The sequence below is a fragment of the Passer domesticus genome, chromosome 8, assembly GCF_036417665.1.
Source record: "Passer domesticus isolate bPasDom1 chromosome 8, bPasDom1.hap1, whole genome shotgun sequence".
NCBI lineage: Eukaryota > Metazoa > Chordata > Aves > Passeriformes > Passeridae > Passer > Passer domesticus.
Genome location: NC_087481.1, coordinates 52,851,454 through 52,864,731, shown reverse-complemented (window position 1 = coordinate 52,864,731; position 13,278 = coordinate 52,851,454). Strand labels below are relative to the sequence as shown.

Genomic DNA, 13,278 nt, shown 5'->3' with positions numbered 1-13,278 from the left:
AATGAGACAGAAAACAGGGGAGATTTCTTTAAAAAAAGAAATATTAAAAAGGCACAATGACTGGCCTGTGCAGTGACTCTGTCCTTAGAATTAGCATATGTGTCAGGATAGGTAAAATGAAGTGAGGTTTCTTCCTCAGGACCTTAAAAATTAAGAAAGGTAGTGGAAGACTAGGAGAAAATATCAGTTAATACCAGTGGGTTTGTGCCAGACTAAACGAGGGTGGTTTCTTTTAGAATTCCTCTGAAACTAAAAGCTAATGTACTCTTTCCCCCACCTATAAAATTATTGAGGTTCCAGCTTCTGATTGGTAATTGATTTGGGGGGGCAAGAGTAGCATAAAAAGTCCTTTTTTGAGATGAAGGGAAGGGATGCAACTATTCTGAAGTTCTTCATTAAAAATAATTTTAAAAAAAAATTTATGCATCTACAGGATTATGAATTTCAGTATTTAATTTCAAACTTATTTTATGTTGGCAAATAGTTTAATCACTTCAAGTTTCCAATTCCAACCTTCAGTGTTCTCCTTCCTTCTTTTCTTCTAAATATTGATAGACACAGATAACTGATGGTGAAAATCACCTGCATTATTGTTCCACTTTTCCAGCCGTGGGGAGTGTGCTGGGATGCTGCTGTTGCAGGAAAGTCAACCATTCCTTCAAAACTCTTGTCACATGAATGTCACCCTTTTCTTGGACCTCAGCAGACACCTTTTCACTCTGCAGGACTAACTAAGAGAGCTTTTGTAGCTGTTAATGTTTTGTACCCCCTGTGCTCTGTAGATCTGATGGAATAGTCAATATTTACACGCTCAGCAGTTCAAGGGGGCCATCACTAATATTGAAGTCACAGCTGTAATTTGACAGCTAAGGACCAAGTAATTGTGTTGTAACAATCCTGGAAGCAGTCTGGGTTGTTACCAAGTACTGTAGAACACATCCAAATTCTTTAAAGAACAATCTACATGCAAATTTTTTCTGTGAACTAAACCTTTCAGGAAAGATCTCTAGGCCATTTCGAAAACTTACAGCTACATTTCTTATTTTCCTTGTTTCATGTGGAGTTGCAGCACCTCAAATTAAGTTGGAATGACCACTATGGCTAATCTAGCTCCTTGGCAAAGAAATAGGAATAATATTCCAATTTCAATAAGACCTCATAAAATTATAAATGTGAAAATACCACTCTATTTTCCAATTATACAAGTCCAAAAGCATATATCTCTACATTTATAGCTGTGTTTTTCATCTTTATTACTTTTACAGCACTGAATATTTTCCATGTGATTAAGACTCGGAATTTATTTTGTAGCATTTTTACTACATACTTAATAAAGCTTTTGGTCTATGTAATGAATATTTTTAAAGTAAGCTGTGGCTTTATTAAATGCCTAGTGGCAAATGCATAGTAATAATATTTTTATGGGTTTTTTTCTGATCTACATTTTAATTCATTACAAGCTTACAATGAATTTAAGTTGGTAAAAATTTATTTTTAGTTGTGTTTAAAGGAAGATAAAACCCCTGAATCATGTGGAGTTTGAGGGTTAAGCCAAAGACAAAGTCAGTTTTCATTCAAAAGGCTTTTGAAGTTCTAGATCAGTAATTAGCATGGAGAAACTGAAGAAGTGAAAAGGTAATACATGATCAAGCTTCATCAGACAATTTAATAATAAAACAGGCAGCAGGTAAAAAACCCCAACAAACCAAAAATGCCAAATAACAACAATAAAAAACAAACACAAAAACCTGACCAACCTAGAGAAAACCACAACCCAAAATAGCAACAACAAAAACTTTCAGCTGCATTTTGGCTGCCAGCTGTGGCAATTCCCTCCCTGTTTAATTGCTGTTGGCTTTGGTGTTCGGTCCAGAGCTTTGCATGGACTGAGATAAAGGAACCATCTCCAAGGTGAATGGGATTTTAGCTCAGCAAAGTGCCAAGGTTTGTGTGGTCAGATGGACCCTGAACAATTGGGCTGAGGGAAAGGTAATTTATCCTACTACAGATTTGACTCCATGGGATCTGCAGATCTTCCCAAGAAGGCAGAAATGCTGTGCTTTTATGAGAGGGCTCAATTCCCTGGAAGTATTAAAGTTGTCACTCTGCACAATAATACAGACATTGGAATTAAGTCCTGCAAAGCACAGTTTGTACAGCAGGACAAAGATCTTCAGCATCTGTTTATGTTAAGCAACAGGTTCTGCTGCTGTTGGAGACTGCAGAGCACAGCTGACTAATGCCTTGGTGGGCAAGCTGTTGGGGTTGCTTCTAGTGGGAATATGGTTTTTAATTTTTTTAAGGTGCATTGTTGAGTAGTTACAACTTTGAACACGTCTAAGTCATACTTAGTAATGATTTGTTAAAATAGTTTACTTAGAAATTCTGTTAAATTACTACAGAGGGAGGAAAAAAACCCCTTGTTGCAAAAGTCTCCCTGTTCTGCCAGAAAACTTACATCTTCAGCAATTAAATCAGTTTTCAAGGGAATGTTGAAGGGTAGAAAAAGCTTTTTAGAACAGCTAAACCCTAGTTTCTGCAAGTCAGTCTTGAGTTATGAATAAGTGAATTTCAACTTGTTGAAATATCATCTGCTACTCCTGGAATTACTGCTCCTGGCTCTTGCCCCAAGTGCCTCACTGTAATTAGGAAGTGGCTTAAATGTTCATCAAGGGCCGTGCTCCTCCAGTGCTGCTGTGCAGTACTGGGGTGACTTGGTTACTGCAGAGTACCTGAAGTGTTGGAGATTCACACCTCACTTACTCCAGTACTGTTCATTCACTGTTTCTCAGGAATCCTTGAGGCCCTTTGGGTATTGTGTTCAAGAATATTTGAAAGTATTTTATATCTTTCTGTATTTAATACTTTTCATCATGGGAATCCACACTTCTATTCTTTGATTCTGCCAGGAGTTATTTTCCAGACTCTTTGTAGGTTAATTAACGTGTTTGCCTGTTAGTTACTTAGTCTGTAGAATGTGCCATTAATTTGTGAGCACTGTGGAGGTGGTCAGATGGTATCATGGTGCCATTACCACCCTCATTCAGCTGAGGTTCAGCTTTATTTTGCCTCTCCCTCTATCTTTGTAAATGCTGCAGGTGCTGTTCTGGGAGTGGGTAGAAGGAGTCTGTGCAATTTCTGTGCTGTAGACTCTGACTAATTATTCTAATAAAGCAAGAATCAAAGCCTTAGTATTTGTTAGTCTTTTGTGAGATTGTAAAATAACAACAGAGGTAATTTCAGCATGTCTGGCAGAGCTGTTTCTATTCCTTGAGTGAGCCTCTCCAGAAGTAATACAGGATTGAATGAATGTCTAAGTTTGTTTCATTGCAAAACTGAAGATGAATTCATGTGCAAAGAAGTTTTAACATCTTTGCATCTTAGTTTACAACTTTGTCTTTAAATTTACATTGAGATCTTTTGCTTCTATCCAGAGAGGAGTCTTGTTCGCTCTTATGGAAATCATTCTGAAAACACAAATCCTACAGCAGTGTCATTCATTTTTTGAGGTTTGATGTCCAGCTTTTGGACAAGTTAGATTGGTTCATACTGCATTGTTTATTGAACAGGGTATTCTTTAATTTTCTTTGTTGAGAATCAGGAAATACATGCCATTACTTTGTTATCTTGTTGAACATAATACTGTCATGCTTGTATTTATTGATTGTAAATCAGGAGTGAGTGATTTAAATCTGCATTGTTGTAGGTGATGTGTGCATTTCCAGAAGGCAAGATAAGAAATGTTAATTTCTAAATCTGCAATAAAGTAATCAAGATTTTTTGTTTTAAATAATTTATTTTGCGTAATTTAATGTCTATGAAGAGCAAATTCACAGTTCTTTGGATACTTTGCAAATCTATTGGTGATGCTTAGGCTGAAGTGGCACAGTCTAATTAAAGATACAAATATTTGTATATGCACCCATTGTTTGGATTGTGCATTACTGTCACATGAAGCACTATGCTCGTTTTAATTCTGTGATTTCCAGCTTTCTTGGCTGCCAAGAGGCTATTTGACAAACCTTTAGGAAAGGGGCTGTAAATAGGTAATTACAGAACAAATCACAGGCTCTCATACCCTCAAGGCTTCTGCTGAAATGAGCAAGCACTTTTAAGATGGCTCTTTGTAAAACAAATTCATCCATAACAGTTAAATATAACAACTTTGATTACTTGAAGGTTAAAAAAAGCACTTTGTTTTCATTTCCCTATGACATGAGCCATTTAAATAGTTTCAGAAAGAGAAGAAAAAACCTGGTACTGAAGATTTTTCTTTCTATTTAAAGTATTCTAGTGGCAGATGCTGAAGCCAGAACTGGAGATGCTCTGAAGCTTAAAAAGCAGAGCTTCCCCAATGTAAGCCCAAGAGACATTTCCCTTGGGTAGAATTGTGAGAGTCATTTCTCCTCCTGTGGTGGGCACAGAAAGGTGCTCAACTGCTTGAAAGAGAAATAAAAACCAGGATATAGCAGTTGGTTTACACATTTCTTAATTTCTTTCTTTTGTGTGTGTGTGTTTCTGTAATTCAGATGTATGTACAAAGCTTCTGTAAATACAAAGAAGGATAAAAACCTTTACATCACAACATAAACAGTAAATGTGCTTTTGGCAGGTTTTTCCTCAAGAGGAAGGTGCAATTATTAACTTGTGTTTAAAAGAACAACTTTTCTTTTTGGAAGTTTACAATTTTTGCACTACAAGTGCATAGACTTTCAATCCATCTTAGTTTCTTAGTTTTGTGTGCAAGATCCTAAATGCTGTAAAGGATTTGTGGATCTTCAGGTGTTTGACACACTTGAAGTTTGCTTTAGTTCTGTGTGTGAATACTTGAAGCCATCACCTGCTTGGTTTTACTGAACCTCTGCTACCTCCAATGGATGAAAAAGAAGTTATAACACATTTTCACTATACATAATTTGAGCAGGATACTTCTATCTAAAGGTGATTTGTTACTCTTCAGAATAAGTAGAAATCAGGTGTGTGGCTGTTTTGTTTGTGAGGACATCAGATGCCAAAAACAGCACAATTACTGTATTTTTTTGATTAAAAAAATCTATGTTCAAGAACCTCTTTTTCTTGGTTGGACAAGTTGCTGATTGTGTTAATTTTGTTTCAGCTTTACTTTTGGAAGCTCAGTCAACACCGTTTCAAATAACTCCTTCAACCATGGCAAATATTGTGAAAGGCCTGTATACACTACGACCAGGTAAAAAGGAAATGTTTGTCCTGATCTCATCTTGTGATTGTCATTTGTTTGCCAAAATGTGTCTGCTCTCTAACTAATGCACAGTTAACAATCAGAGTGCGTTATGTTTTGTGCATCATAATGCTCAGTTCCACCACCCTGGTTCTGGTTGTCTGTCTGTCACCTGGGCAGGGTACCATGTGAATACCAAATACTGTAAAAAAAAAAAAATCAACCCAGCTCTCTGTTCTGGAGAAGGGAAGATCCATTGCTTCTCTGTAGAAATAAGGAGAGAAGGATGGTAATGGATCAGTCATGGAAATTTAGAAGTACTGAAATGGTGAAAGTTGTCTTGAGAGACACTCTTCAAACAATCAATGTTTGGAATGAGGTGAATGATTGACTGTTTCTTTTATGAAGCATTGTTTTGTTGGTATTATTTCATGGAAGAGCTTAATTTAACTTGTGAATACATTGTGACATCTTATGCTACATCTTATGCTGTTTTCAATCAGTTTTGTACAAGAATCTTCCAAATTTTGGAGAACTGAGGAGGTCCTTACCCTGTATTTGAGAAGTTTTTAGAAACAGGAAGTGTTCACAATGTCCACAAATAAATGGTACCTGTTTCCCTTCCTTTTACAGTACTGACAGTTTCTTACTGTGGCGTGCCTGAGACACTGTTCCTGAGCTTCAGTCTATTTTTGCAGTCCCCATTTATGGAAATAGAAATGAGAATAGGAATCCTTTACAAAAAGCTTTAGTACAATATTTAGCATGTGTACAAACCAGGAATATAGTGGGCTCTGCAGTACAAAATGCACTTTCTTTAAGCAAAGATTATTTTTACATCAGCAAAATTAACATACTTGCATCATCAATTTTAAGGCAGTGCTAATTTCAGTTTTAGAAAGTGTTCAGAACCAAAGATAGGAAGGGTATATACATAAGAATAAAAGTATTACACTTTTAAAAGCAATTCAGGCTGGTTGTTCTTTGACCACACTTCATATTGTAGGTGATGGACTTGTGATTTCACAGTTTTCCATTTCACATGATCCCTGTCTTGCTGTCCACAGCACAGCAGATACTGCTTTGGGTTAGTACCATGGGACTAACCAGATTTTGAGTAATTGAAGAGCCCAGGATAGATTTCTTGGAATGAAAGGCTGTTCTTTGGTGATCCTGGTTCTTGGGGATGAATTCTGAATCAGAGCAATGGTTCCTGTGAGACAGGGCTGCTCACTTTGCCATGGGATTGCTCCACTGGGTGTATGGTGGGCAGGTACCTGGGGAGGGGGAGCAGAAGGGGGCCAGGGGAAGGTGCTGTGGGTTAGAGCAGCCTGTGGGTGTCTGAGAGCCCTGGCAGGTACCCAGGGGCTTCCCCTTCTCATTCTCTTTGTTTCCTCCTCAGGTTGAAGGTTGCTAACAGCTGTCACAGTTCCAAACTCTCTTTTAATCCCAGCTCAGTACTGGGGCCAGTCCTTTTTAAAGCCTCTATCACTGCTCTGGCTGAGGGGGTTGAGTGCTCCCTCAGTCAGTTTGCAGGACTTTGGGAATTGTATAAAAACTTATTATGTTCCTCAGTGAATTTTAAAATGTCCATTTTTTCTAAGATCAAATTTCAGGTAACTCCTACAGCCTGTGGAAAGTCTGGCTGCAAAAATAGTTGAGGGCTATTTATTTTTCTCAGAACTTGCTATACAGTTACTGTAAACCCAATTTTCATCCCTTGCTTAGCCTTAAAGCCTTGAAGCAACTTCAAGGTAAATTGTCTTGCTCCTGTAAAACAGTGTTCAGTGTAGTGAAATTAAATCACCTTTCTGTCCTGAAGCTGAACAAGTACAGGTTAGACATATATTATGAAGATTAAAAAGTGTTTGTCTAAGCTTTGGAAGATCAGTGAGAGGAATGCATTAATTCCTTTGAAATGGGGATGGAGGAGTAGGTTTGTGTGATACTGCTGTGCTTTTTAGAAATAAGGCTCTTGAGAGAGAAGGGTACATTTTGGGGATACATTTCCTGGAGTGCAGCGTTACAATCATTATCTAATTATCCAAGTGAGTTTGCTGATCATCAATTGCAAGTCCTTAGGAGTGTCCAGAGAATCAGCAGGTCCTGTGAGATGTAACAAGAACTGAATTTCAGTTTAATGATGAGGTTGAGAAAAATAGTAATTCTTCTATCTACATGTAAACATCTGATTTCAACAGTCTCATTATTTGTTCTGCTTTAAGGCATGGTTTCTGTGGATTTGGAGGTTTTTCTTTTTCCTTTTTTTAAATTCAGGATCCTAATATGTATACAAAATAAAGTTACATTTGTCAAAGAGTAAAAATGGCACAAAATATCTCTTCCATGTATTTTGTTATTGCTTTCTCTCTTCTTACAGAATGGGTACAGATGGCACCAGCTTTATTTTCTAAATTCATCCCAAATATTCTACCCCCTGCTGTGGAATCTGAGCTTCAGGAATATGCTGCTCAAGACCAGAAACTTCAAAGAGAGCTTATTCAGAATGGATTTGCTAGGTAATAATTGTTAATCTTTAGTAGTGATTATGCAGGACAGTGCTGAAATGATAAAAATGGGTACACCTAAAAATACTGAAGAAATAATTTAAGAGTTACTGCAGAACCTTCACAATTCAGTATGTGAAATATGGCCTTATTTTCAATGTCTTTTGAGCACTAACAGCCCTGCAGATGGTACCTAATAAGTAGGTAATTGTAAGGCTTGACATTTTTTGATCAGGTTGCTTGCAGTTCATGCATGCCTGGATTTTGGTTGTGCTTCTGCTGCATGATGATGGTTCTGTTCAACTTCAACCTTTACTTTGGCTGTTTATTTTCTATAAGCTCTCTTTTATTCATGGTGCTTCTGGAAATGTCAGTTTTCTCCTTACTTCACTTTCAGAGTTATTTATACAGGCAAGGTGTTTATTTTAAATAGACATTTCCCATCTGAACATTGAATTGGGGAGAGGGGAAAGGGGAGGAACAAACAGTAAAAGACACAGCAGAAAATGTTCATACTGTAAATTGTTCCCTCTGGGCAGTGCCTGTTGCTCTGTGCACTTCTATTTTTCTGCCCAGACAAAGGCACAGCACTTTTCACCATTCCTGCAGTACTCTCACATTATAAGATCAGGCTGGGGAAGCCTTGTGCTCTACTCCCAAGAGGTTCATTTCTTCATAAAGAGAAAATATCTTTATTTTTCCTGTTACCTGTGCAATGCTGAGAGTCTGGCCCTGTAGTTTGAACATCTACTAGATGTGGCTATGTTTAGTGCTGGGTGTATTTCTGGATTTCATACCCCAAGGTTTTCCCCATCTCTCTCTTCACAGCTTGGTAAATTATTGACCTGCAGAGCTGTACCATTGACCCAAATGCAAATGATGTGGTGCAGACTCTTTCCTTGTAAAGGCTGGCTGTTGAGGAAAAGAATTTTTTGAGAGATAAGCATAAAAATAAAACCATCAGACCCTGGGCTGAGAAGAGCAGTGCATTTGGCCCAAGAAATAGAAGTGTGAGACTCTGTAACTGAGTAGGCATGTAATGCTGACAAAAGAATGTAATGTACAGAACAAGAGAAAAGGGAACAATTTGGTGTTGTCAAACTTTCAATCTTACTAATGCTGTAGGTGGCTGATAATAGTTCTGCTTGCAAGTGCATTTCACCAGTTTCACACTGCTTAGAGAACTAAACGTGACATTTCAAGTACTAACAGTCTGTATCCACAAAACCAGCTGGTTTGAAAAATGTTTTTCTTCAGTTACCTGAAAATGAGAGACTTGGCTGTGAAGTTTGGAGTTTGGCTGGTTCTGTAAGGATGAGAGACTGCAGGAAAGTCTGGGATGGGCACTAAGGGACACTGACCATTGCAAGGCAAAATGCATTTCAAAAAAACAGTTGGTTTTGTGGGTACAGACTGTTAGTACTTGAAATGTCACGTTTAGTTCTCTAAGCAGTGTGAAACTGGTGAAATGCACTTGCAAGCAGAACTATTATCAGCCACCTACAGCATTAGTAAGATTGAAAGCAATAACCATGAGGAACACAGCACAGTGAGGTGTATTCAGCAGCAGTAATTGCAGCTTCTAGTTGAAGAACAACAGCTTATCAACACCATTAAGTGCTAAAACCTGCTTAAAGAGCAAGTGTTGTCAGCTCAGACTTGCTTAGAGTCTGTAAGATTCAGGAGCATCTTTTCAGACTGACAGATGCAGAGTTTCTTCACATGGTTCTATAAAGTTTGGCTGAGGAGCTCAAAGTGAGGAAAACAATTTTATGCATGTTTTCAGCTTCAACTGCACATGAACATTTTTTCCTCATCTTCATTTTGTAAAAAATTATCCTATGAGATGGAGCCTACTGTCTATAGCAAAGGGATGAACTAATTAAATCTATGAAATATAGCTTATACTTTCAGTAAATTGAGTAGTAGTATTACTATGTTTGCATTTTTTTTAAATCTCTAGAAGCTGCTGATTGTGCTAAGGTGTTTCACTGTTACTGAAGATCACAGGATGCTTGGGGTTGGTAGGGAACCTTTGAAGGGCCCGAGGAGCAGGGACACCTTTAATTGAGGTTATCCTGAGAACACCTTTCTTTGCTTTCTCCCACAGAGGTGACCAGTCACGCAAGAGAGCTGGAGAAGAGTTAACTTACAGTAAGTACAGATCCAGCCCTGCCCTCCCAGCTTGGCCAGACAGGTCCTGCTGCACTTCTGGGTTCTCAGGGTGGGAAGGTGTCAGAGGCTGCATCTCCACATGGAACAGCTGTCTGCAATGTAACCTTTCCCTTGCCAATAAATAATACAAACTGCTTGGACGTGGAGCCCTTGGGGGGTGGTATCTGTTCTGGTACTGGTGTTAACTTCTGCTCATTTTATGGCCCTCTTACCAGAAAGTTTCCTCAAGTGCTTTCAGCTGAGTGTGTTCACTTTATTCCCTGCCATGAAATGATGAACTCTTATTGTAGGCTGAAATGACTGAGTGGACATTTCTGTGTGAATGCTTTGCAGACACTGCTGTGTTTTGGGGGATGTAATGTGGAAGTTCAGCGTGAGAATTTCTTAACTTTTTCTATAATTTCAGATGGCTCATCAGCTTGTGCAAGCTCCAGGGGATACAGATAGTGAATATACTGGATCAGCTTCTATTCCTAGCCAGAACAGACACTGGAGGAGCACAGGTGGTATCTGGAGCCTCCTTTGACAACTGCTGATACTCAAGCTCTGACACAAAGTATGCCTCAAAGAAGAATTTTGGACTTTCTTCTTTATATTGAAATGTCAGTTGCTGCTACAGTTGGAAAGACTTTGAAAGACAAATTCCTTGGTCTGGTCTATCAGCAAACTCTTCTTCTGTGACCTTTGTGAGGAATGCACCTTGAAAAACAATCCTTTCAAAGTGGGAATGGGCAGCCAAAATCAGCAGCTTCCAAAAGCATTAGAATGGAAGAATCCTTTTTGCACTCTTTTCTTAATATTAAGGACATTCTTAAAACTAGTTAACATGTCAATGTATTAGATTTTAAACTTCAAGTTATTTTCTGGAGCTTCTACTTAAATGATAAGAATAAAGTTTCATTATTTTGCAGTATTTGTTTGTTAGTTGAAAACCTGTCACCTTTCAAGAGTTGGTCCCATATAAATGTATCTTCTGTCAGGGAGTTTTGAATTTCAGAATTTTCTTTTATCTCTTATTTTGTTACTTGGTATTTTGAAATCTGTTTTCCTATGTGTTTGTACTCTGTGCCTTCAGCTTGTGCACTTTGCGACTTTATAGACCATATTTTGTTACTGCAAAATGTGTTCTTGAGGAAAAACTTGATGTGAACAAACATGCTGCAAAGTTGCACTTTTCTCTTGCATTAATAGGAAGTGAAAATAAGGAGGGAGAAAGGAAAGTTGAACCTATCACCATCACTAATAGTGACTTGGAAGATTGTCCCCAGTTATTTTTCACGTGTATTAAGTGTTTAATGCAGGGACCAACTCTTGTAGAATCCCCCTCACTGATATTTCATTGGCCTCAAGAGTTGGACTGGGTGATCCTTGTCCCTTCCAGCTCCGACTATTCTGTGAGTCTATGATTCCATAATTGCAATAGATGAAGATGAGAATTCCAGACTGAACAGAATATCAGGATCTGGTTTATATTGTGCTCTCTAAAAACATTGTGGGCAAAACTCTCCAGTCTGGTAACTCTGCAGAGTGCATCTCCATCAGCACAAGATTTGACTGGCCTGAGCAACGGTACCTGCCCAGCATCACTGTGGCTCCTGTGCCATTTCTCCTGCTGGGGGATGTGATGGAGCTGTGGCAGTGGGTGTAGTCAGAATCAGGGATTTCAGGAGTGATATCAGTTGTGCATGTGCCCATCTGCCTCCTGCCTCCAGTTTTGTGTCCTGCAGATCCAGCTGAGCCCAGCTCCAGGGAATCTGAGCCTAGGGGCTAAGTCTGCTCTTGTGATGTGGGTTTTAATCAGCAGTATGGCTAATGCAGCTCTTTCATGAGGGGAGAAACATACTTGAAAAAGCAGTTTGATTACAGGGTTTGGGGTTTTTTCATTACTATGGATTTATTTTTTATCACCTTTAGTTATGAAGAGAAATAGGTTGGTAATATAAAAGAAATCTTTCTGAAATGAAATAAAACAAGACAAAATACCAACACAACTCCTTTCATGCTTGTATGGGTTCATTACAAAATGCAAGAAAAAAAAAGAAAAAATAGATGCGGCAGGGACAAAGTTTGTTTTTGTTTTGTATCCAGGCTTTATGTCAGAGGATTTAATTCCATCAGTGTCTCACCAGCCACTTTGGCAATGTGATTTGGTTGGAGGGTGGGAAGAATGAGTTTGACACTGCTGGGATTGAGAGATTCAAATGTGATTTTCCTATGTCTTTCTTTGCATATTTGCAAAGCCTGTTTAATTTTGAGGAAGCGTTTCTATTCCAAGTAAGACCTAATGCTTCAGTGTTTTGTGTTCAGCGTAGAACAATGCCAGCAATCTGAACTCATCCCCAGTGGTGTAAACCAAGCCTCTCTGAAAGGGATTTCCAGGTGTTGGTAGTGTCTGCTTCAACTTTGCTACCAGCTAATTAAGTTGGAGCAGAATTAGATTAAAATCAGGGGGTTTGAAAATTTTGTTGAAGTATGCTGTGGAGAAGTTAATGAAGGCTAATAAGGAACAAAAAATTTTGCCATCTTCCAGGTTTTTAAAGTTTTGGCTTTAAACAAAAATAAAACCTCTGAGAGTGTCTTTAGCTTTAAAAATCACTGTCTGCTGAAATGGCAATATTCTTAAGAATAGATGCATTAACCTAATTTGGTTAAATTTGTTTACAACTTCATTACCATCCTGATTCACACAGTACAGTAACCAAGCTCTGCCATCTCTGTCAAGTGGTCACAGTTTTTCTCTGGTCTTAAAGTGGTTTTACTGGTTCAGGTTTGTAAATAACATGTAGTGCTTTTGCTTCATGTCTGAGGCAAGGGTTTAACATTCCTTTTCCATTGCATTATGTTTGGGACACAACCTCCTAGAGTGACAATTCCATCAGAAGGTAAAGCATTCCTGTCAGTGTGGTCCACTGTGTATGCACTGAGTAGGGCTTGGATGCTTCTGGTCCTGTTGAGCATTGTCACCACTGCCCCCGTGCCTGAGGAAACTGTTTGTTAAGCACTGTATTATGTTGTAAATCTGGCATTACAATTCCTGTATGTTTTGGCATTATTTCCATAATGCTGAAATGTTGTTTATCTGTTGAAGACATTATCATTGTGACTGAGCATGGAACAGAATACAGGATACTATACTAAATTATTTTGTTTCTCTGTGAACTTGCATTTTACTTACAGTCAAACTAACTCAGCCAACTTGAGCATTGGTACTGTAAAACCAGAATTACCAACAGCATGATTCTAACTTCAGTATTTAATTTAACCAAATAACTTGTGGTGAATCTGTTGCATCTGTAGCTTACTCTGTTAAGCAGTGAAGTTGGTTATACAATGGGTGTCCTCTTTATGTTGCACTGGTTCTATAGCCAAGCTTGCTACATTAAAATATTTTTAGATTAA

At 38.3% G+C, this 13,278-nt stretch overlaps 1 protein-coding gene across 2 annotated transcripts in view; it reads left to right on the top strand.

The window, feature by feature from the left end:
- CACUL1 (CDK2 associated cullin domain 1) overlaps positions 1–13,278 on the top strand; it is a 43,218-nt gene extending 29,940 nt beyond the window's left edge. For both annotated transcript variants that reach the window (XM_064431445.1, XM_064431444.1), the window contains 4 exons: positions 5,117–5,206; positions 7,578–7,716; positions 9,815–9,858; positions 10,286–13,278. In XM_064431445.1, the coding sequence (XP_064287515.1) occupies positions 5,117–5,206; positions 7,578–7,716; positions 9,815–9,858; positions 10,286–10,326 (314 nt within the window). In that variant the 3' untranslated portion in view covers positions 10,327–13,278. The remainder of the gene's footprint in view (positions 1–5,116; positions 5,207–7,577; positions 7,717–9,814; positions 9,859–10,285) is intronic.